Consider the following 26,377-nt stretch of genomic DNA (forward strand, 5'->3'; position numbering starts at 1 on the left):
CGAACCACATATGGGTCCGATGCCTGAAGGAAACCGTATAAACGCCCATCTGTCTGGTTAACAGTTCTGTAAACAGGCATGGTCCAGCTCGAAGATTTTCACCTGTTCTGTACTAGAAGGTTAAATTAATATTCTCTTCCCATTCGTGAGTTTTGGCCATATAATGAAGCGAAAGTCACTGTTGATGATTGAAGAAGTCATTCCTCAGATATTCTGAGCAAATGGCATTCATCTGTGTGCTAGCGTGGTTCAAAGGAAACATTTATGCATCCTGGATTAATTTAGTAAATGAAATTTATGCAGCTTGTTGCTGATGACATGAAAAATTTAGAGCCTTGCTAACGTGCTCATTTGGCCTCCATACAAGAACAGACTGTATTTCAATTATCTTAGTCTAAAAACAAAGAGGAGAGGAACAAAGCTTTCTACAAAGACAGTATCCTTATGACTAAACCAGCACTAAAAGGTAGAATCTCTGAATATACCTGGAGTGTTTGAAGTACAACTAAGAAATGACTGCAGCACTAGCCTGTTTGAAGAGTAACGTATTTGAACCATGTCTTTGCAAATGCTTTCCCCACTCATGAGTAACACATAGGCCAAAAAAAAAGGGTTAGAAGAAACAGGAAAAGAATAAAGACAGAGGAAATGTTAGAATCTAAGTGTGGTGGCAGGAACTCCCAACACTAAAAAGGCACAGGGACAAAGAAGTCTAAATGTTAAGATCAGCCATACCTCTGCTTTGCTCCAGCCTTGAAAGTCTGGATTATTTCTACTGACTTCAACATATTTTCAAAGTATTTTCTTGTTTATCCAGTAGAACATTGCTGAAGGTGTCGTCCTGTTTCTTTCTGTTTGGCTAAACACAACAAGACGACAACCCTAACTATTCCTTCACAAGTTTTGCCCAAGTCAGGACCTAACAATAAATGCTGAATGAAAGGATTTCCTGAGATATGGGCAGATTGTTCAGCTACCAGGTAATACTTTTCCTAGCTTTCCATTTTGCTAGGTAAGCATGAATAATTACTATTTTTGAATGGAATAAACAGCGTTAAAGGAAAAAAAAAAAAAAGACAAAGGAAAGATTTATAAATGAGAAAGCATGTCCATAATTCTGCAAATAACACCGTCTTGCATCAACATTTTCACACCATGTTCTTTCTATAAAAGAAAACAACAAACAAGAAGACTTTTACTCTCTTAGTAGGCTTGCCTCTCTAAACAAACAAACATATTTATGTATAAAATGGATGGAAATAGGTTCCTGCACAAAACTAAATAACCGAATAGCACAAGGCTGAGATTGCATGCCCAGGCTCTGCAGGGCTGTCTCATGCCCCCGTCTGAAGCCCTGTGCTGACAGGAAGCCTCTGCTTTTGTGGCAGTTTGGAGAGTTTCAGTTCTGCAGACGTCTTCCAGCAGTGGCATCTTCTCAGAAAGCACCCAGCAGCCAGTTTGGATAGGGGGACAAGGCAAATTGGTTTATTTGCCTGCCTGAAATCTGGTATTGAAATGTTTGGCGTGCATCCACTCAAATACTGGGGGCTTTGCTGAAATGATTTTCCACGAAACACTTCCCAGGTATTTTGAACTAAACAGAGAACGTAATTGGAACATTAAAAAAAATATATATGGGGGGAGGGAGAAGGGAACAAAAAACCCAAACAACCTTTTTTCCTGCGCTGATGGTGCCATAAAGCCTGCCTATAGATCCTGCAGCCATTTCAAAGGCAGGAAAGGCCGAGGCCTGCACTGTGGTGTCCACCGGCTTTGAAGTGCCGAAAGCAGCTGCTCCCAACAGATAGGAACCGTGGGGCTGGTGAAGGGGGTTTTTTTCTTCAAAATATACTTTCAAATCTAACAGCTGCAAGTACAACAAAGTTCAGTTAAAGTATATTTAAAGAAAAGGAGAAAAAAAAAAAAAAGCACCAGTTTCTAAGAGTGTTCTCAGTGGATACTTCAAAAGAAATTGATACTGAATCAGAAGAAGCTGAAACCCAGGGTGGCATGTGACAGCTCAAACCAAATACTGCAACATGGTAAATTTTTTTTTTTTTTTTTTTTTTGCTTTACTAGTAAGTTCAAATGAAGTTGGAAAGTTAGCCTGATAGGAACTGCCGTGGTTTTGAGGGAAGCAGTTAAATCTGTTTAAAGGAAAATGAAAATATGATGATGTTAGGTCATATCACTGTATCTATAGCCACATGAGACATAAAGTAGACGTTCACATTAACTATCTCTTTGAAATCAATATTCAAAGAAAGCACTGCAAAGCACAGGCAACCAGTGATATAAAGAACATGTATAAATCCACAGCCCTCAAGTTCCTATGCCTTCAAAACACTCAAATTCAGATCAGAAAACTTCCAGAGTGCCCTCACAGTCACATGCATTTTTCTGGCCTTCAATGCAAGGAATCATTGCAATATCTTTCACATGAATAATGTGAAGATTCCTCTGACTTAGGATTTGCCATTCCTATGACTCTATAGCCGTGAGTTTAGTTGTGATTTCTGCACTTTATTCCAGAGATTCTACTAAATTAGAAAAGAGAAGTAGAATTTTTCCTGTTCTTTTGAGAAACTAGTTCAGGTGCAACCTGGAAAGCCACGAAACAAAATCCCCCACAGCTCTGCAACTAGGACTGTTTATAAATCACTAAATGTAGGAGGTGCAAACAACAAGCCCAGGAGAACACAGTGCCCATGTAGATGTACCTCACTCACATGGAACAGCTTTCCATGGACTTCCAAGCTAACATCACGGACACTAATGGTGACAATTCTGAGCAAGGATAAGGAAAATGCTGATCTGACCCAATATACTCCCTTCAATCCCAGATTAACTTGAGCTCCAGGCACAAACACACACCATTGTTCCTCTCAAGCATGGGATACAATCTCTCTCCGCATCTTGTGATCCCAGTCCTTGATTACTTGGAAAGAGCCTTCCAGACGGAGAAAGGCGCGCCCCGGATCATAAGCCGCCTGCAGCATTTCATCCTCTTACCAGCAGGAAAGATAAACTTGGACAGGAAACGAAACCACATTTCCCTCGTGGAAATGTAAACTCCTATCAACTCAAAAACACTGATAAGAGCTAACTTTAACCTTACAAACTAACCATATCATTGCTGTCCTTCAGGAAGTGATCAAGAAAAATTTTCAACCTTTAGCAGGTGTTACCAGAGACACTGCTTTAAGTTTCCATGAGAAAGCAGTACCGTAGGGTGAGGATTTGATGGGCTGTTGCAGCTGTCTGCCTATATCATGCAATAATTTGCCTGCTTCTATTTCTGTTTTTGTCCCCTCTGCAGTCATCAACACTAGTGAACTGACGTTTCTTGTTTCCACTCAAATGTTTCCTGAACGTATCCCAACCCTTCAATTATGATTAAAAAAAGAAAACAACAACAAAAAATCAGTATCAGTGGGCCAAAACAAGCATACATAGAAACATTCTCCCTGTTTAAAATGATAAAAGGATTAAAACACTCTCCAACTCGCAGCAGGAAGAAAAATAGCTAATCTCTCTAAATGATTTCATCTGGTCATTATAAAAATAGGTGTTGTCACCTATAAGCTTGGGAGAAAAATTTGAAACATTCTGATGTACAACAGATTGCAAGGAGAAAGGAAAAATATTTCCTATTTAGATTTAGTCCCTGCCCCCAAATCTGCATATGTATAAACTCAGTCTTTACAGAATGGGAAGAGCAGCAATATGCAGAGGGAGAACAGGATTAAGATTGTCATAGGAACTGACCTACAGGTGCATGAAAAGAGAAGAAAAAAGTCCCTTCTCCCCTCTACCTAAAGCATCAAACTGACCTGTTGCTCATATCTTTGCTTCAAGTCTTCCAATTGCCATGAGAATTCTTTGGATTGCTTTTCCCGGAGAGATTTTGATCTGCTTAGATCTGCTTCTACCTTTTCCATCTACATAGTAAAAGAAAGGGAATACTTAATTTTTTTAAAAATGCATAGCTTCAAACATTCAGACATTTTTACAGTTGTTTGCTAACCATCAAAGACCTGAACATTACTCACTGAGAATAATAATAATTAAATATTATTTATATGGCGTGAAAATGAATATTCAGTAGATACGAGATCATTAGTAACTTGCAGATATACTTATCACCTATATCCTTCTGCTCATTACAAAGCATTGGCTTAGACTTTCACTTGACAGTGGTGAATATCAAAATGAACAGAATATTTTTTTCTAGACATACTTAAGACTCAAATCTATTTCATTTTAAAATACATTGCCTGTGGAAGTTTGAAAAAAAAAAAGGTAATGTGTGAGTCAATGTACAATCTACACATTTAGAATAAGTTTATATTAAATCAGTAAAATAACTTAAAAGAAAATAATTTGGCTGCAAGTTAAGTTCTCTGAAGATAGTCATCGCCCATGAATAATGAGCCCCACAGATTCCAGCATACAGCATCAAGGCAGCAATTTCATAACCCAATTAACAAAGGCTTCTGTATCAAAAGCACAACTGTTAGCTGCACATCAGGCACATTTCTAGGGGAACACGGACACAGTACTGGACTGCACTGCACACTCATCAATAACTTTTAGATGTAGGTCCCAACACAAGTAGCAAATAAACTATCACCCCAAAAAACATAGGCAAGGAAAAAGAACGGAGTTGTCAAGAGAATCGTCGCTGCCACGAGTCCATCTGCTGCACCAAAAGAAGAAACACAATAAATTCCTGAACCACAAGCCAAAATCCTATTTGGCCTAAGGGAGCGCTCTCTCTTCTACAGATGTCTTTGCCAATCGGTCTGGACATCACTTCTAAGTCAGATAACAGGGAGAAAAGGCAGCACTCGCAGTGGGAAAAGCATTTTATTGGAAAATACTGCAGGAAGAGAAGAAGATGCAAGACTAGGAGTTGCTATCTAAGAAGAAAAGGGGGAAGTGCAGGACAGTGGGCAACAAGTCATCAGTGACCTTCTGGTAGGTCATGAACCTCATATCTATTATCTGGTATTAAGAAAAAAAGAATTCTGTGAATATTTTTTATGAATAATTTCTCCCAACTCCAAGCCTCCTTGAGTTGCAGCTCCATAAGCATATTTTCCTTTCACAATAAAGATATCATTACTTCATTAAACAGTGTATTTTGTTTTTAAGGGAAAGCATTCTAAAAAATGAAACAAAAAACATGCAAAAATATTTTAACTCTATACATTTGTGCTTTAATAGTTAGATCAAATACACTTCTTATAAATACAATAAAGGCTTCTCTTCATTATTTGCCAGACCAAGAAACATTAAGAGCCTAAATAACACAATATTTTCTGTATATTGCTTCTCCTTTTGCTAGTTATTATTGGAAAAGTACACTAGTTATTGGAAAAGTAAACAGCTCTTAGTGAAAAACATACAGGTCATCCAGCAACGGGCATCAGTTGACTCTTAATAATAAGCTTGACAACATAGGAAGCAGATGGCACAAAAAAAACAGAGAGCCAAACTAATGAATCAAATATTGATTACAAGAACTGAAAATGCCAGACCCCATTCTACTTATCTCCATAATTAAGTTAACCACAAAGAAATGGTTTCAGAAGCCTAATATTTATAGCATAGTTCAGAATTCTGTGTTGCTATAGCTACTACAGTATCTTGTATTATAAGTAGAACATTCTCCGTAACTACAAAAAAACAGAATTTTCCTAAATCGGCTACTAACTTATGTAATAGGCAACTTATCTAAAAAGAGTTTGTGCAAAGAGAAGGAGAAAGGACAAAGCAATGAAGACCTCTTTGGTCTTACTGTCAAGGTCTTATATGTAAAAGGATGACCAGAGATTTACTTCCAAAATATTATCTGGAAAATTAGGGTTAAGGTATATATTGACAGAAATATTGTTATACCAGATACTTCCTAAGAAAATCTTGTACTATGAAATATGTATATATATATTTTAAATATTTCCAAAGCAAACTCTTTTCCTATTGTTCAGTATTATTTCCATTCTCATAAGGAATGTTATTCTGGCTTGGGGGATCAGTAAAATATAAAGAATGACCAATCTATCCAGACACATTACTATTTCTATTTATTAGGATGCAAGTCCTTACAAAACAACTCCATGTCTGATTCTTGCAGTACAACAAAATTTATTCTGAGAATTTCCATGAAAACAACAGTATTCTCAAAGCAAGTTTACAGTAATCTTTAAATGACAGTTGAGTTTGTAATTTTTCCAAATTATTTTGTGCAATTTTATGCAGTTATGTGAGTATGTGCACATACATGTGTATGAAACCTCGGTTAGTCTTTCAAGAATGAGAGCATCTGCCCTTTGGAGTAGAAACAAGATATAATTTTAAGCCATCTTGAGGAAACTGGAGGAGATTCTAACAGAATAAGATGTAGGAAACTCAATTTAAAATAGTGAGTTATTTATGAAAGGTTTTGTTCTATTGCGCTCACGGGTCTAGTCTGCAAAACAGAAGCTGCTTTGCAAGCTTGTTCTTGCTTTGTTGTTTCCAAATTGCTGTATGTGCAGGTCTTAAAAATATCAGTAATGCCCTACATTCCTAACTTCTGCTGAAGAATTTGAAATAAGACATAAATCTTCAAGAATGAAAAAATAAAAGAGAATTTGCTTAGTTAAGTATGACAAAATATTTTATTCTTCTTAAAAATTTCAAGCACAGTAGTTCTGTTTACTTCCATCTTCTGCCTTTTTTTTAATCACTAATAAATTCTTAATAATTTATAGGAAAAACACCTTTCTAACCATCTAACACCTCATCTTGCATTTCAAGATGCATTAAATGATTACATTCATTAATAATAACTTATATATATTAATTATTAATCCCCGTTATTGTTCCCATAAAATATATCCTCCATATAAGATAATCCCTAGGACAAGACAGTCATTCCATAGGATATTAGAAACACAACCACTATTTCAGAGAGCTCTATTGATGTTCAGTAGTAGCAAATGGGACAAGGTCACATCTGCTGTTGTTTCCATTCCCATCTCTTCAGAAGGGGACACAGAGAAGCTTTGCAACTGAAGTTTTTATTTTATTTAAATAGTACCACATTATCAGTAGCTCTAGCTGTTCATTACAATATCAGATTACAGCATCCTACTGACAACAACTAGACTTCGTTATGAAAGGCAAAACTCAGTAAATGGTCAGGAAGAATCACTACCTTGAGATACATATATAGATTTTTGACTCTGTGAACAAGATAAGAAAATATTCCCCTATCCATCCTTCTTTTTGATCACCTGGCTGCCTGTTGTTCGTCATTTCAGTCATTTTGTCAAGTCCCTTGGGCAGTGGTTTAACTGTTGTTTCTTCCGTTAGCAGTTTAACAAGCTTCATTCCTAATCATCATTTCCAATTTCCAGGGTAAGAATAATGAATTTGTCTGTCACTGGAACGGGACCGACAGCAGCCACAGTGGGGCTGCCCTGCTTCTGCGCCCGCTCATCACCAACCTCATTAGCAGAAGGTAGAGCTGTTCCAAAAAGAGTAGGGAGAAGCACACGCCGGAATGGAAAATCCACTGCATCGTTCCATTGGGGTGTATAAACTAACACTTTAGACTCTCACTCCTGAAAAAATCCCTAATCAGGGCGATAAGTGTGGATATCTCTGTAACAATGACAACGCTGCCTTTGTTAGGGAGATGAAACGGCCGCCACCATCCCTTCCCGACTCGCGAGCAAAAGGCACCGCGTTGTGCGGGATTTTGATGTAGCACTAGCAAGTGAAGCCTGTTTCTGGCATTATAAGATCAGAATATGCTACCCCACTGCGACAGAGTTGGAGAAAGGCTGGCATCGTGACCCCCTCACCTGCTCTTTCATTTCAGCGTAGACTTTTTCTGAGTTCAGCTCCACCTGCCGCTTAAACTCCTCCAGGGCAGCGTCTGCCTGCTGGGCCTGCAGCCTCTGTACCTCTGTCACCCGAGTCAGCTGCTCCTCCTTCTCCCTAGAAAGGCACAGAAAAATTTTCAGAGTTCAAGTATCAAATAAAAGAACAAGTGTGCCAGTGTAAAAGAAAGGCCTTTAACCCTATCAGTTTAAAATAGTATTCAGATTTCCATTTCCTGTCCTGGCTCCTGCCTAACTTCCCTCAGCAATACTTTGAAGAGGGGGATAGAAGTCTCCAGTTATTTTCACTTTCTCGTGTGGGATTTAGCAAGCCTAAACATAGCAGCCGTATCTTATGGCACAAGCTCCATCTTTGAAGGCTGCAGCAACTTCAGGGGTTTACTCCCCGTTTTTAACCTAGCCCTTCAAAGCCTGTTTTCCCAATAAAATTTGATGAAGAATCCTCTTTTATTGTAACAGCACTGTTTCATTAAAGCAAAAAAAAAAATTCCAATATCACCTGTACTCAGACAAGAAGGAAAATTATTCAGTTGATGCATCTCTCAAAGCCAATGAGCACAACATGTGACATGTGGCACCTTCTGCATCTACTGAAACTCAGGACGCTGCAATAGCCACTCAGCCCTTAGAGCAATGGCACGTGTTAAATTTTCAAGAGTTTATACAAAGACAGTGCATATTAAAGCACATGCTGTTGGACAGATTGAAGTCCATACACATGTAAGAATTGCTTTTGGTTTTCACACTCATCCTAATATTGATTTTAATACACATGTAACATGTACATACTTACATACACACAAATATGCAAAAAATGACAGTCACCATACTGACAAAAAAATCTGATAGCTTGTAAATACTTAAGAAACTTTGATTTTTCCCACAGAAGATGATCAGCAAATGCTGCAGACTTTCTACCTCATGTTTCTATTAGGAGAGGTGGGTTCCTGGGAGCAGAGCTACACGACTCCGTGCTGAAATGCAAGGATGTGCAGAGTTGCCTCGACCGACTGTTTGCAACAGCAGAGGCAGACTGTGGCAGGCCTGTGGCTGCCGTTTCTATTTTAGAGGTAGAGGAAGCACCTCACGATAAATTTCGAGCAGGAGTTATTTCTGCCTGAAACAAAGACGCTGGCACACACGGGACAGAAAAGTCCAGGTGCTGCAGCCCCCTTTCTTCACATCTTTGAGAGAGGATCCATCATTTAGGATTTAAATTTCTATTACAGAGGATCCAAACCACCAAAATTGCAAGTTTAAAAAAAAAAAATCCTTGGCCCTTTCTCAGAATTTATACACTGAAAAGACTTCAAAAGTCAGGAAGCATGCAGAGCGCCGGAGGAGTCGGTTATGCACCAGGTCCAGCAGCAAAGGCCTTTGCGATCGGGTGGCAAGAGGAGCTTCCCAACACAGGCATCTTCTTCCTGAGAGCTTTTCTGTTCTGTTTTATTATGAGGTAAACTTTTAGGAATCTGATTTTATGCACCTTTATTCTTCTAAAGACTTAATCCCATGAATAGATACAACATCTCATTAGACCCAGGAATAAGACTTCATGTGTGGACATGGGAGCTGACTCCAGCTACTTTTTATGCATTTGAGATTTACACAGAAGCTTAGAAAACACGACCAACAATGGGCTGTGTGGCACAAATAAGAAAAGCTTCACTTTTTATTTTTCCTCAAGACACTGAGCAATGTGCCTTGCATGAAGTACTAAATATTCACTTTGAAGATTTTTTTTTTTTTTCAGTAGGACTAGTTGTGCGGCCGAATACAATGCAATTACATCACTTAAATCCCTTAAAGCTGAGCCGGCATGAATATAAATATAGGGTGAATTTACTCTTTGGCCCCAATTTTAAAAGCTGCAAATTCCTCTTGTTTCAGTTTCTAAAGGACACGGCCAGGGAATTAGCAATCATACGCAGCACAAACCGTCGCAGGGAAAGTTGACTGTGAAGTCCAGAATTGCAATTTCAGAAAGCGGCGCTCTGAAGTGTACTGATAAATGGAAAAATATAAACATCTTAAATACTTCCTCTTCATGCTTAATTGTAAATATTTTCCTTGCTGCCCAAAACATCTTCCAAGAGGTAACAACTAAACACAGCAAGACGCTACAGCCTTGCTAGGGAAGTTAATGAAACACAGAGCAATGCAGTGATTTACAGAAGAGGTTAAATAAATTCAAGATGTTCCTCCAAAGGCAGCCTTATTTTCTGCAGGGCTCTCAAGGCCAGAAGGTTCTCCCCATTCCTTGGGAGAAAGCAACAGGTGACTAACAGTAAAGCAGAGCAGGAAATGCCCCCAGCTCAGTGCATGGAGTCCTCAAAAATTGGAACGCTTTAGGAACATGTATCAACACACACATGCACAAAGCATGTACCTCCTGCAGGGACACATGTACAGCTTCTGCAAACAGTTTCACAGCCCATTACCAAATCCCAACCCAAGCACCCTGCCCGCTGCTTTGAGGGGGTTTCAGCAAAATGAAGAATTACTAGAACATGAAAATCCTTATTATTTTCTTATAGAAACAACACCTTTTTTTTATTCCTGAATATGCAAATTCTTTGCCAGGTTTTTAAATATTTCTGGAAACAGTGAAAATCCCCTTACAGTGTCCAAAGAGACCCATGTTGCTACAATTCAGAGAAATCTGAGCAGGAGAGCAAGGAATTTCTTTGATAATGATGCATTTAATAACCAAGTTAAGTGACCAGTGCGACAAAGAACAGGAAACAGCAAATACTAAGATGGTGAAATTTAAAAATGCATTAGGACTAAATACACCTTTTGTGCTATCCAGAAAGCAAAGAGCACATTTCTCTATATGCTGCATCATGTCTGCTACAGCAGCACTCTAGGGTCTCACTGAAACTCTGGGTTTACACCCGTACATAAAATCAGTTTTACTTACCTGTTTCCTATCCATTTGGAGCACAGTGATTGGAGATTAGAAGGGGAACATCTAATCCAAGATCAAAATAGCCCAAAGGACTCCTGGTGTAATAACTAGTGATATATGATGACATCACTAACTGTTTTTTGATGAGGCACTGTAACTCAGAGCTACGATAACAGAGACACATTCTGGAGGGGTGACTTTGGGGGCATTACGCCCTTCTTCATGTCGCGTTAAAACCTACAAACTCCCCCTCTGACACCGGGTACCCCACAGCTGCGCATGTCTATGGACAGGCGCCCTCCGCCACGGCTGTTTCTTGGGGTTGAGGAGAGCTAACAGGTTTCACATGCCACCATTATAGCAACACTTTAAGAGAACTCACAGAAACAGAGCCACCTTTGCAGCACACAAGGCAAAAAATATAATTTCCAACACTGTGAAATCACAACAAAGTTGCACAATAACACATTGCTCTTTTCAGTACGATTACTCTGCAAGTTTAACATGCCTCTCCTATTAAAAGACTGAAGTAAACTTCAGTTTGGTGGTATTTAGCAGCTATCTTTCACAATTAAATATTTAATACAGTTCACATATGAAGAATATTTCAAAAGCTGCATTCATTCCTACAGTTTCCTTACAGCAAAAATGCTTTGGAAACATCCAGCACCAAAAAAAGCATCAAAAGGATATAAAAGTGGGAAGGTTTTGGGATACTGTCCCTTTTTAAAATTTACCTTTTCATTATTTTCATCACTTTCCTCACTGAATCCAGACCAGTCAGGGCAAAGACATGGAAAAGCAGAGTAATTGGAGGGCATCCAGGCTCCCTGCTGCAACCGAGATCCTTGGCACAGTGATCTGATCTGATCCTCCAACTCCTTATCCTGATGATCCTGCATGACGCATACACTGCCCCTAGGTATTTACATTCTGTGTTCATCATGCACATACTTCTCCATCCATTCTCATCCCCCAGCCCCCAAAGCATTAATTCCTATGAGGCAAATTTGTTTCACTCTCCACCAAACTCCACACGGATGCAGCAGTTTGATTTATAGTGAACCGCAAGGTCTGTGACTACCACTATTTCACAGTTGGGTGGGAAAACCACTAAAAACACCCTGCAGGCCAGTCTCTCTAATTTCATTTTCAGAACGAATACTTTTCCAGCTACATAAATATTAAGGCCTGAAGAACCATATATTTGCAGAAAGAAGGGGTTACCATTTTATGCTTATTTTAAGGAAAAAAAAATACAGTAGCAATGAGAGTTTTCTGAAATACAGAAAGAGAATTTTACTTCTCATGCCCAACCATTTTAATAGAGGTGATAGTTAGTTAACAGCTTTTTATGCAAATTATCTCCCAGACCAAAACGCCTCTATCTTAGCTGTGGTTAAAGCACCTTCCTGACAGGCAGTTCTTCGCAGCAGGCCCTGAGGAAAACCATGGCCACCTCTTGCAAGGAGCGAGCCCCAACATCTGGGATCTGTGCCGAGCGCTCCGTGTTGGGGTGGGGAGGAAGAAAGACAGTGTGAAGTCATTCGAGCGGCATGATAACTAAACCAAAGCCAGATCAAAGGAGCCAAGAAGAAAGACTGAAATGTGAAGCTGAAATATTTATTGCCTTCAAAACATCATCCCTATCCTGTCCCTGGGCACTTTAATATTTCGAAATTGTTAGAAAGCATTCTAACTTGTTTCATCATTTCAAAGAAATAAAGCCAAAAATTTAAAGTAGAGAACAATTTTATCTTGTATTCCCTGATTCTGAGTACAAGATGAGCTTTTCTGTATGAGGAAAAGCAGGAATCCACTTCAGAATTGTTTACAGTTTGCATAATTTGAGATGTTAACATTAAAAAGCTGCCCCACATTCCTTCAAGTAAGCTGTTAGGATGAATGATATTTACAATTATTGTTTTAAACTATATCCTTATGTTTTAAATAAATCATGAGATAACGTTAACAAAACTAAACCTCTACTTAAAGTCATTAATGAATTTGGAAAGAATATTCCATGTGCATAATATCACACTTGTATAAAAGAATAACAACACATTATACTCAATATGAATGGCTCACAAATTAACTAGACATTTGTTAAACAACAATTATTATAACCATTTCTCACTATGTGCAAACCAAATTAAAACAGCAACCACAAAGAGCTTAAGATGTTGGTTAAAAGGCCAGATAAGTGTAAATGTGGCAGGAAAGGAAAAATGTAAAGAATAATTTAGCTAAACTTTGGTTAAAAAAAAAAAAAAAAAAAAAAAAGAGATATGTGTAAGATATACCAGATAGATGACAGCCAATTGAGACTTGGTTCTTGAGAAATGAAGATAAGGACAGAAATAAATGGTCACGGCTTTTACATACGGAGGCAACCTCTAACCTTCAAGAGGGAAAAGAGGGGGTGGAGAATTAGAGAACCACAAAAAAGGAGTCATGAACATTAACAAATAAAGTAGCCCAAGATATAATGAGTGACAGTGTCACGAATGGTTGGCAAGTCAAAAATGATATCAATAATAATATCCAAACTAGTGCCTTCAGCTTAAAGTAGGCCAGGTTTACCATTTCAGAGAGGTCTGCACTGCTGAAAATGCCCTGGATCAAAAAGCTTGTTTTTTTTTTTTTTTTTTTCTCCTCCTTACAGGCTGCTTGACCTAAACATTACTTCCCACCAATCTTGTTTCTTTTGTACCCTTGAATCATCACAGCAACACCACCAAATAGTAGTTTTGAGTGAGGAAATAAAGAATCCAAAACGCAAGCATACTATTCACATGGACAAGGAAGTGCAAGAATATCACATTCTTTCAGTGCACAGATTTTTGGAAACTATTTTTGAGGTTAAAATCACTGTACTTGAGGATTCGTAATAATAATATTGGTGTTGTAATGGACAACTCATTACTGAGGAGTGGAATTGTCTTACCTAGCTCATCGGATTCTTCTGTCTTTGTGTGATTGAAGTTTGATTATCATAAATATAATTACGTAGCAACTACAACAAAAACAGGAGAGACAAAGTCTTTCTCTGCACTGTTTTCATATGTCTCATTTAAAGGAGCCAAGAAGCCAAAAGCCTGAAACATTTTATGCTTGTTAAAAATCAGTAATTCAATTAAAGCATAAGGAAAACTTTTCTTTGGCCAATGCAAGGCTCTACTTGTTTCCTCAGTGTTTTAGGCACTATTTTGTTGTGGTCTTGAAACATAATGCACTGGATTTAAAAGATAACCCGTTATCAAGGTAAGCCTTTCCCACCATTAAGGGAATGATCCTGACCTCCGTGTTCGTGATTTGTATTTTCACTGATGTCAGAATCCTCAGCACTTCCAACCCTCATTCCTACAGCCGCAGTTTACAGCGCTTCATGCAGAGCACGTCACACGCTCAGCTGTGCACATCGCATGACAATATTTTTCAATTCATGCTACTAAATGTTGATGCACTTTTGTAATTAATATCATTAAAAATCATCATATGATATCTCTGTACCCGTGTTTAGGGACAAACGGCTGTGTGTAGACAACAATTAAAAATTGACAGTTAATGTTTTTCTTTTTTTGCTTTGATACAGCTGAAGCTTTTCTTTAAATACATATTTCATTATTGCCAGTAGGTCTCCAAAGAAGCTAGTGAAAGAAAATGAAAAGCTGTAAATAGTTAATAGAACACTTTATTTTTCCTTTTAAGTGAGACCATTAAATAAAGCTACCGCATTTTTTTGGCCTCTGCTGGTCCTTTACATTGTGCCCCCTATAGCGAGGGTTATGTCAGCATGTTCACTAGAGCTAAAGGAATGTTTACAATATGCTGGAAACTTTGACAGCTTCTGCTCTAACAGGTTTCAGATGCTCTAGCAGAGCACCAAGTGGAGCACAGCTGGCTGCCTTTCCCCAATCCTTACATGGGGGAAAAAAGGAAAAAATAATCTTAAAGAGGCAAGTTATATCCAAACTCCTCAGCCACTGAACACTACCACTGGCTTTAAATCACAAGGTTTTCTTTTTTTCCCATCGTAGTGCCACTGCAGTCACAAGACAACGCTAGATATGGTTTGATAAAAGGGAGCGAGGAATACAACATACACAAGGATACTCTCTTAATGCTCTTCATGGCAAAATTTGGAATTAAAAACAATGCCCTCATGTTTTTTTAATTATTTCCTGCTTTAAAAATAGTAATAGCTTTTCCAGTCTTCTAAACAAAACACAAATACTTCATTTTTCAAAAGGGACTTAGCTGCAGGAAAGCAGCTACACTTAGACAACTAACCTAAAAATTAGTAATTAAGAATCTGGAATGAACTTATAGCAACAGGAAAGAAAAATAACTTGCAATTAAAGCTATTATTCCATGTATTTATTTATCATCTTATTGATCTGTTGAATAGAAAACAACAGAGGCGTACAAAAAGTGGAGGTTGACATTAAGGAAGCTTATTTATTTATTATTTAAACTAAGGGTTTCTCTTGAGCATCAAGTCAAATCCTACACCACTGATCAGTCAAGCAGAAGGCTTGAGAGCCATTGCCCCAAATACATAAAGATCCATTTCTGAACTCCTGCCTTCCACAATTCAACATCCATAAAACAACCAACTTGAACTAACTCTTCATGACAAGAGACAGAACTAACCCAAAATTTCTTTAAGACCTTGCCTGAGATTTCCCAACAAACCTTCCCAAACTCTGCATAAGAAGCAGAAAAACCATGCAAGGCACAGCTCTGAATCTTACTGGTCCCACTTTTGGGCTATCTCTGAATTTCAGTGATTACCAGAGAACCTATGGACCTCAGCAGAATGCATGCCAGAAGGACCATGGCGTGTGCTCTTTGCTACTGCTGCCCAAAATTGGATCAGGGTCAGATGAACATCAGACCCACCAACCTCCCTGTTGGGGAGGCAGGAACCCCGAGATCGGAGCTCCTTTGTTCATCAGATACTCTCTAGGAGACAGAATCTTGTAGCACTAACACTTGTGCAATGTATGAAAATTTAAAACATACAGCAGTGACACTGAACTACACTTAAAGTCACTAGAAAGAGTGGATTCAAGCATCAACAGGTGGAGGTGTGAAGAATAGATACAGCTATGATATTTGGAAGAAGAAGAATTACTGAAGTAAACAGGAGTGTTTTAAAATGTACCGTGCAGCAAGCCTATGGCCCCGCTCTTGCAAAGAAACCAACTTCTTAATTTTGAATCTCATGTCAAGGATTTCCAAAGAAAACGAGGGCACGTACACAACTATATATGGAAGAAGAAAGTTATACTATTATTATTGCTTATTTTTACTGAACTTCTACATATACACTCCTCCACATACCGTGGCTTTGATGGAAAAGATTTTGCCTGAAAATTTTTGGCCTAACATCTAAAATAGATCAGAAAAGGCAGTGAAAAATGTGCATGTTTTAGTAAATGTGGTAAAAACATAACTGAACTGATAGGAATGGCATTGTTAGTTTCTGGAATCTTTAACCCCTTTTTCCTCCCAGAAGAGTTTTAAGCAAGTTCAAATGAGAAGTAGAGAAGCAATGAAAAAAAAGTGCTGTTGCTACTTCCTTATGTAAATAAACAATTTTACTGAGTGACTTTCAATAAAGCAGCTGCTGAGCATTTGCTCCGTATCATCACCGCTTGCAAAGGGCTGAGATTTGGCCTCCTAAGCAGGTTTAAAAAATGCCAAGGATTGAGACAAAGAATGGTATGAAGCGTTTAACTGCAGATGAGGTGCACTAATTCCTTGACAGCCCAACATTCAATCCCATTTCTTAAAGAAAATTTGTTCCCTTCAATCATAGTACAGGTTAGAAGAGTAAGATGTCATGAAAGCCCTCTTTTAGTAACCTAATTAAAATATTGCTTTGTCCAAGAGATAAACTGAAAAGCTTTAAATGAGATCCCAGCACTCCAAGAAAGCAGCCACGAGTCTTGCATGGCCATGCAGGTGACAGACACGGAGACGTTGGGGAGGTGACCCAAAGCCAACAGGCTCATCTCTCACACGTGCTTCTAATTTATTATGCAAAATAAAAGGGATAAGAAACACAGAGACTTAGTCAATGTGTAACCCACTCTCATGACAAATTTTATGCAAGCAAACTAAAGGGATTAGAGGAACAACCTTTCTCGCCAAGTAATTACACAGAAGCCTTTACATAGAAGATTGCTGTTATATAAATGCATTTTAAACTGAGTACAAAAAAAAAAAAAATCCATTGAGCACTTCTTGAAGTCTTTTTGCTATTAGGCAAGAGCTATGACATATATTGCCTAAGCTAAATATAAATTTTATATGCAGAAGTCAATAACAATAGCCATGAATATTACAGCAATTGTTTTGCAAAAGATTTATTTCTGACAAAGATTCTCACCATAAACTTCAGAAAAAAAGAACTTGCATAAACCACACAAACTCCCACTCAACATTAAAACTGCGGCAATACTACCTACGTATCTGAACTGAATTATGCTTTCAGAAATGCGGATTTTATGCCTCCAGCCCCTTTCGCTTTGCATCGCTGTGGATGTGCTGGGCACGGCAGCAGCGTCGGCTGTCACAGCACCGGGGGCTCGGGGTCCCCAACCACGTCCCTTGCCCTGTGCCTGCTGCTCACTCGCTCCTCCAGGTTCCATCCCGTGGCCGTGTCGGAATCAAAGCGCACTCAGATCAAAGGGGCTTAGGAGAAATCACGGCTGTACCTACCGGCTTTGGAGCCGCAATTCCACACGGCACAGTTTCTGTTTGAAGATGGTGAACTTTATTTTCACCCATCTCAAGGAAGATAAGTTCGTTCTAAACAGGCTTACTGTGCCTGCCTGCCTTAGCTTGTTACTTAGTTTTATTCTGCAAATAGTCAAAGCAATAGAACAGAATAAAGCATTTCACATAAAAGGTGACTAATTTCTAATTAATAACCAGAAACTGCCTAAAGGACTCAATTTTTGCAACAAGGGAAAAAACTGAGGACATCTATTTCTCTAAAATATACAAAATGGTACCGTTTATTACTCACTGTTTGCACACAAACATATCATATATAAATATGCCCATATAAAAATCTTAATAGTGTCCCGATCCCCTGGCAGTGCTTGCAGCAAACAAGCCGTGCAGGATTGGCAGTTCTTCCACAGCGGGCAGGCAGCAGGGCTGCTCTTATCGCTGCTGGGCACTGCCACATCTCCGATCAGGATGCGCCGAGGCCGAAGCGGGGAATCTGCCCCTATCCCTGCAATAAGCCATTTAGAGCTCCCACTTGTACTTTCTACAGCTGCTATCGCTTCCTCGGGTACTAGAGGCCGACAGGACCATCGGAGACATTGGTGCTTCTCACACCAAAACACCACCTTCTTGGGAAAGATTTTTAGGGGCTCATCCAGTTTCAAAGGGCAGAGCTCACAGAGCCTTTCCTGGGAGCCAACAGCCCAGAGCTAGAGCCTGGAGGAGCAGGTCTGCAGAATATTCACCTGTATTAGACTCAGGGGCTATTCTCCTGCAGGTAAGGTAGTTTTGAATCTTCAGGAACATTCCTATTCTATTCAATGACAAAATAATTACTATACATCATAAAGTAAATCTCAAATCACACTCATAAACCAAAAGTACTATAGCATATCACCATTATTAAACAGTAAGAAATTTTCCACTTTGAATTAGGAGAGTGAAATACCATTATCTGTAGCAGAGTGCATTTGAGTTAAAATCAAATCGCTATAACAAATTTTTCATTTACAAACATACTTTCCCAGGAGACATTAATTTCAAAGTTAACTTAGAATTTACAACGTGCTAACTACTCTGTATCAACATTTGACTGAGAATTACGTGACCTACTTTACATTGATTCAATAGCAAAGATGAATCTATCTGCATAACTTAATTGCAAGGTCCAATTCAATATTTCATGTGAATTCATTTGAGAACCAGCTAGTTCCCCCAACAAAAAAATAGGTGCAAATATGGAAATAAGGCACTCCATAGCAGTGTCACACAACTGGTACGACCAAAATCATAAAAAATTGCAGCTTTCTCCATCCTACCCTTCAAGACTACTCCAGAGGCCTTGTGCTTTTAAGATAATGAAGGAGTTTTGAGCACCCAATTTACGTAGTCAGATTTATATCTCCAGTTTATGTCACTAAGACAGCTAATTAAGGTTAACCATTAATGGGAAACAGTTTTAGATGCTTTAAGAATGGCTCATAAGTCACAAAATTAACGAGTCTCTGCACACTTTGCATCACATAAATTTACTTTGCATTGTAGATGCCACTGGCTGGTCTAACGAAGCAGTCCCACTGCTGAAATTTATAAGAGCCCTACTTTGCAGAGCCAACTGTTTGGAGATGAGATTCTCAGGGAATATATCATTTGCTATTGTCCATTTCTTCCATTTATATCCCAGAGTCTTCTGGAAAGCAGAATTCTAAGAAAAGAAAGCACGCTAAATGAGCAGCAATACTCTCAAGGAAGCAGATGCTGCTCATCAAGACCCAGGCAAGTCCTACATGACTCCCTTAACTCCTGAACTGCACAGGCATCCGTTGTAGGGAGAGCAGTGTCCTCCCAGTGTCTTTATTATTATTTTAATTTCCTCCAAATATATGCATCTACGCATTCACCAACTTTGTCAAAATAATACACAATTGTTTAGACATTGTTGACAGGGCCTGGTTAGTGAATAAGAAGAGTTCTTAATGGGATGTAGTTCTGAGAAATTAAATTCCAGAATTTCTACATCCCAAGAGCATAGCATCATGACATTCCTCTCAAAATGAACTATTTTTCATGATATTGAATTTTCTTGGCCCGCCCATGTGCTTTCCCTCCTTTGCTTTGATTCAGATATTGTGAAGGTTTACAGCTGTTCTAGTCACTTGCATTACAAAGAGATAGGCATACAAGAAGGTAATGAAGAGAAGGGAAAATCCACATTAATTTATAGAGGTTTTTTTTTTTTTTCCAAAAAAAAAAAATTACTACTATCATATGATTAATTCAAATATAATTTCTGAGATATTTTAAGACTTGCCCCTCTCCTGGTTTCTCCCAAACCTTAAGCACTGAACAGTGTTTGTACAATATATACGCAACACCCCACTTAGCTCTTTCAACTTGGCTTTGCTTTTTAATTTTTATGGCTGAACAGACCCTGGAGATATGTCTTTATAATTGAAAGGTTACCCACACGATCTATTGGCTATTAGACAACACAATACAAAGGATATGTCTATTTAATAAGTTTGGCTAAAAATTTGGGGATGCTGGAACAACTACTGCATTTGCCACTTACTTCAAAGTCTCTTCCAGTTTGCGAATTTTCTTTTGAGCATCGCCTCTTTCTTTGTCAAGATCATTCCGAATGCCATGAATCTACCATTCGAAGGGAAAAATACTGCATTATAGCTAAAACAAAGTCTGATGGAATGAATTACCGTTATTCTGAATTATAAAGGCTATTTACTTTAAACATTTATTTTGTATTGCTAGAGACATGTTGTCTATGTTCTAAAGTCATAGAGAATGCAAGAAAAAACTGCAAGAACAAATATTAATGGAGAGATGAAGCATGAGAATATGGTCAATTTAGTTATTTTGCTGCTTGTCAAAATGAATATTATTCACTGAAAAACAGAACTATCAGTAATTGTATTAAAAGAAACTATATTCTTCATTAGAAGAATAACAGACATACGTCTAAAATAATGACATGTATTATTTTACGATGCAGAATTCACACTTTTTTATCATTTCTTTTAACAAAAATCTTACCACATATGATAAATAAGATTCCTTGAGAATAGTACGTACTCAAATATTAACCAGCTGAAGGTGGATAAGCAAATTTTCTGAGAAAAAGTGAATTGCAACTGAAGAACTAAGTTACTACCCAGCAAGAGTGACACAGGATTGCACACACAGCACAAGATATTTATATTTCCAATGAAAAAAACAAAGAACAATTTAGAGACTCTCATGTGTAAGTGATTCCATATAGCTGTTAACTCTATAGTAACATGATTACTCTGTTGGTCTGAAACAGTCTCAAAACTGAAGTTCATCAGCATGTAAGATGGTATTACTAGTTATGATGAAGTAAAATATATTTAACAGCTGCTGCAGAAATGGCTCTCAGTAATAAATTGTCACTGTTCTTAGGCTTAGCTGAATGTTTGGAAAACAAAAAGTAGATTATTTGCAAAAAGCAGGTGTTTCCTGGCTTGTAAAACCATTTAGTCTAACTGTTCCTGATTCAGCAGATAAGACATTTAATCAAACAGTGACATTTAGGGTTACTACCTATTATTTGTTTGATGTTGAAATATCCTAGTAGGGAATAGTTGCTGTAGACTAATAAAGATTATTAGATAATGGGGAAGTATTTAAGCGAACAGATTGCACCAGAGAATTCCTTATTCCCTGACTTGAAGATAACCTCTTTTTTAGTATTTTATGGCCCAGTCCATACTGTTTTATAGATTTATAGCAATAGTTCACCCACATGCATTTATTCCTCTGCTCTCTAAGATTTTATTTCCAAAGCACAGTTACATCAACATCTCTGAATATGCATAGTATAGTTATATACCAAAAATGAAGGTTTTATTTTATTTAATTTTTACTGATATACAGTCATAGGCCTAATGAAATACACTTATCTATTAGAGGAGTCAAATGACAAATTTCTTCAGTAATGGCAGTCCCTCTTTCTTTTTAACTAGAGGTTTTACTAGCAAACCTAGCAGTAGCTAGTTTTTGAGCAGTGACAATGCATGTCAGCAATTAAGAGAACACATTCAAACTCCAGAAGAAAAAAGGAATAAAGATATATTGGAAGAAAGTAGTATGGAAGAACGCAGGAACAGTGGCAACAGATCAGGCCAAGTTCAACTTAACTTACTCAGTAGTATTTTGCTGTAACAGTAGATAATATTAGATGCCAGAGCAGAGTATAAGAGGACAAGCAGACAGCAACACTACATTTTTCCTAAATATTTTCACATGTTCATCATTTCTTAAAAGCTGATTATTTTCATAGTGGGTGTTTGGTTTCATTATTTACATAACCTCAGTCTGCTCCATATTTATTAACAGGAGGTACAGGACATCAGAATTTCAACATCATCGTGCCTGCACACAAACTTGGAGAAGTGAATAATGTTTAACGTTAAAACACTACCTGTTTTTCATACACACGTTCCAAGTGAAGCTTGTCCTGTTGAAATTTGTAGTCTTGATCCTGTGAATAGAAATGCATATTTTAAATTTAAAAAATCCCTTTTTCTTTCACTTCTCTATAACTCACTGACACACATTTCTTCAGGTTTAAAATATATTTAATACAAATAGTCAAAAAGTTCCTGCAAAAATTCTGTTCTTGCCCATAGTGATCTGTCTTAATCAATACTTTTTATTCAGCCTCAGATACAATATGCAGCTAAGCATATTTAGTTTGGTTATCTAAATATTGCAAAAAGGTTAAACATTATAAATAACTAAATCAGGGCTCACCCTCAGCTGTTGCTGCTTTTGATGTTCTGATTCTTGCAACTGTTGTTTTAACAGAGACACGTTATGTTCTAACTCTTCAATCACGTTGGATGCCTGCAGGGATTTAATAGAAGAAGGAATTTTTGTCTTACAGTCTGCATTATAGATACAAGTTTGACCTTTTTTAAATTTACCTTCCAAAGTTGCCTTGAATCAGCTTGGGAAAAGTTCCCGAGCCAGTTCCCAAGTCCAGCTATTTCACTTCTGTTACCTTGTTCAACTTAAAACTGTAAGCAAAACCCACAGTAAAATAAACAAACTCATCATCTTGACATTAGCACCTGAAAGAACTATTTTCTAATTTTTAATAGAAAAAAAATGATTTATTGCATTTTGGGAAAATTTGTATTTATGGAATTTTAAATTATTTTTAAATAAATATTTGACAGAATATTCCGTAGCACAGATAAACACGAAAACTTGTCTTCAAATGCCTGAGGAAAGATATGTTCCCAGAAATAATCTGCTAAAAATGTCTTATGAAATCACTAAGTCTTTAAGTGTGCCGGAGTTCTTTGGTATCCTGAACTCAGCTGAACCAGCCACGAATACACCACATGCAAGCACACATACACATTGTCCCCACCTCCACTTTCATCTCTGTCAACTTCAGATATTTTTTTCAATTTTACAACGAAAACTTAAATCACCATTTTTAAAGTCGTGCACACAGACAGCTTAGGCAACAGAACAGTTTCCTGGATTTATTCACATGCATTTCACATTTATAACAGCGAAGAGACCAGTTCAAAAATAAACAACTTGTAAGCAAGCATTTTTATGCTTATTATACACAGAAACATACCTTAGCTGCAGAGAGAGCGTGTTCCTGTTTTAAAAAACTTATATCGACATCATATTTGCTTTGTAGTTGCTGAATTTTCTCCTCATATTCCTGTATAATACGGTCCCTGTCTTTCTGAAGTGAGCTGTGTCTACAAGTAGTAAGCAAACAGAATATGGAAATTGCTTTCATATTTTTTTATTCATATTACCTGTTCTGTATCAATTGCACAGAGCAGGCAAGTCTGACTGTTCCATGCGCTCACTGTAATGGAATGAGACATGTTTAAATAACGGAAAGATAACATACTTAGGACGCACTGGTCAGTCCCCAAAACAGTTTTTGCATTAACAGATTTTTATGAAAATTTGTTAATGCCAGTTAGCATTCACTGGGTTCTTGAAATAAAACAAGTATTGTTTAGTTTTGGCAATTCTCCTCAAAGCTAAAAGCAGCGACCACTATTTAATTACCTTACTTTCACTTCCTGCAGTTCAGAGCATACTGCCTGGTAGCATTGCTCTGCATCAATCTTCTCCTGAGATAGTTTTTGACGCTGTAAATTACTATTTTCAGCCTCCACAGTCAACTGTTGGACACGAGCCTCCAGTTCTTTGACCATCTGGTTCTAAAAAAATAGGTCATTGTTAAGAAACCACCCGAATAAATTAGTGTACACCCCTGCAGTCGCTCGGTAGCCTGGAGCAACAAGGTTCTTTGGTGGTCCGAAGACACAAGAGTTATAATAGCAAAGCTGTAATCAATCATGACACCAATTCTGTGTCACACACTCATATACACACCCACACACACACATATATATATATATACACATACAAATATATATAGTGTGTGTGAGTGTGTACACACACTCCAAAATACAAATGTCTAACACTACTTCGAGGGATACAGATCAGAGATTTTTCAATTTACCAGTACTGTCACTTTTGCAATTATTAATGACAAACCATGCAGGCCTCATAACTAGTCCTACGCATCCTAATTTCTTCCCCCGAGGAATTTGATACTTGTTCCATGGACAAAATAAATCCAAACCACACTTAGCAGTTCTACAGTGCTGTTAAATCAATCATGTGATTATTACTTGCTAATAACAGTAGTGTTCTTGACCATGCAAAACGCTAAACAGGGAAAGAACTCTGAAATTACAACAACAAAAAAGAAAGAGAAAAAGAGAGAAAAAACAACTAATTTTCAGTGACAGTCTAGTCTTTCATCTTAAGCCCTGCCTTGAACTCTACCTTGTTTAATTATTAAATCAGAAGCTGCTCAGCAAGATCTGTCTAGTTTTGATGGTTCTTAAATTCAATCTTGCTGACAGACTGTGTCCATTTTTCTCTGTATTTACCGGTGCCTATAACATGATCTGAATGCTAATTTTGAAATATAACATTCGTTAAAAAGAGAATAAAGTTTGTGTGACATTGGCCTTCCACTCATTCAGTTCTCCTCATTTCTCAGACTTATAAAAAGAACAGGATGTTTTATTGAGGAGACTTTTTCATTTTTACTAATACTTGTTTTTGTTTTTGCAATTTACAGAGCAAGCTAGTTTATATCTGACACTGCACCTACTCCTGAGATTTTGTGCACCTTTGCAACAAAAAGGCTCTGACTCGATGTGCGCCTTCCCGTGCAATTCTGATGTGGGAAGAATTCATTTCCACTTCAGTTGATTCAGTGGCAGTCACATGCGCGTGTCTGCCTGTGCGACCATCACTCGAATACAGGACTTCTGGTGGACACAAATTTGATTTGACATCCAGCATACAGAAACACTAGAAAGGGTATCTCAGAGAGAGAAGGAATTAAATGTTCATCAAAAAACATACAGTTGACTTGATCTGTTCCAAATATTCTTCCTCCATTTTGCTAAGACGAACATTGGTGTCCTCAAGCAGTTCTTGAATATTTTCTGTGTGTTTCTTCTGAATATTAAACTTCTCCTTTTCCATTTCAGCCACAGCATTGTGAAGCTGCATCACAAGAAATATTACGAAATACTAAATAGCATAAAACTAGCATTTATAAATACGTTACATGTATATAGAGAATAAATGACGAATGCATGCCACGGTCTATGCTGTAGTACAAAATCATACCATTTGCTCATTTAGTAAGTTTGTTCTGACTCTAGAAAGTGGTAATTTCAAAAACAGAGGGCATAACTTATCCATCCACCTTACAGAAGGCTAAAAAAACCTATGTATTTTTGCCATGTTCTGATATTGTTTACATATTAAAACTGAACATCAGCAAATGTTATGTAAAATTGATTAACTTCTATTATCGAAACATTAATACTCTTCAGATACCTATGTAACCCATTCACTAACATCTCAATTTATAAAAAGGGGAATAATTTTTAATTAAATAAATAGGTAGTTAAAATTCTTTGCACCATTACTAGCCCTTGATTTCAATTCTTAATGGTAGTGATATCACTTCCCAGATAAGCAGATACCAATCTGCATTCTATACAATAATAAATACTAGTGGTGTGTTAAAACATACAAAACTTGCAGGTGTTGATTGTGTAAGAGCTTTTGCATATCACTCAAGTTTCAAACAAATGCATTTCATTTATAGGTATTGCTGAAGGAGAAAGCTGTGATGGACAAAGTGAAAACATAATTCCAAGCATATTACTAAAACAGGCCAATTTACACAAATACAGGTTCTCTCTCCACCTTACAGATTAGGAGATGGTTATTCCACCTACTTCCCAACCAAGTATTTTGTATCATGCAAATTTATGGAGCTGTCTGAATCTGAACCAGCCTGCAGAAACTTTATAAGAATTTTCATCAGAACTGTAAGAGGGAAGCTTTGCCAAATTTGAGATGTTTTTAAAAATAAACTTTTTAAAAAAAATCTGCAAGTGTATAAGATCTATAGATGGCAATTACACAATGGTATTTGTAGCACTTACCAAAAAATTTAATATCTAAACAATGCATGGAACACCTCAATGCTGAAAGCAGCTAAAATATTATCACCAGCTCAGGTTTCATTACCAGAGGTAAATTAGATAGTCTTCAGACTGCTACGTAAGAATTTTCTCAATTATGAAAAAAAATAATATTGCTATTCCTACATGCAAAGAGGGAAGAAAAAGGTCATAGAAGAAAACCTAAGTGTTTCATATTTTAAAATCTCATTGCAACTTATATCACACAACTGTTTGGA

The 26,377-nt window shown here is 37.5% G+C and overlaps 1 protein-coding gene across 1 annotated transcript in view; it reads right to left on the reverse strand.

Annotated features, from left to right (window-relative positions):
* CEP112 (centrosomal protein 112) overlaps positions 1-26,377 on the reverse strand; it is a 137,695-nt gene that overhangs the window by 82,959 nt on the left and 28,359 nt on the right. Inside the window, exons 11-18 of the mRNA XM_088537784.1 lie at positions 25,021-25,164; positions 23,641-23,795; positions 23,189-23,318; positions 22,345-22,437; positions 22,013-22,072; positions 20,126-20,205; positions 7,857-7,992; positions 3,834-3,941 (exon numbers count right to left, since the gene is read on the reverse strand). Coding sequence (XP_088393910.1) covers positions 3,834-3,941; positions 7,857-7,992; positions 20,126-20,205; positions 22,013-22,072; positions 22,345-22,437; positions 23,189-23,318; positions 23,641-23,795; positions 25,021-25,164 — 906 coding nt within the window. The remainder of the gene's footprint in view (positions 1-3,833; positions 3,942-7,856; positions 7,993-20,125; positions 20,206-22,012; positions 22,073-22,344; positions 22,438-23,188; positions 23,319-23,640; positions 23,796-25,020; positions 25,165-26,377) is intronic.

The sequence above is a fragment of the Tinamus guttatus genome, unplaced genomic scaffold (assembly GCF_059628265.1).
Source record: "Tinamus guttatus ecotype Peru unplaced genomic scaffold, ASM5962826v1 Tinamus_guttatus_pri_ptg000045l, whole genome shotgun sequence".
Taxonomy (NCBI): Eukaryota; Metazoa; Chordata; class Aves; order Tinamiformes; family Tinamidae; genus Tinamus; species Tinamus guttatus.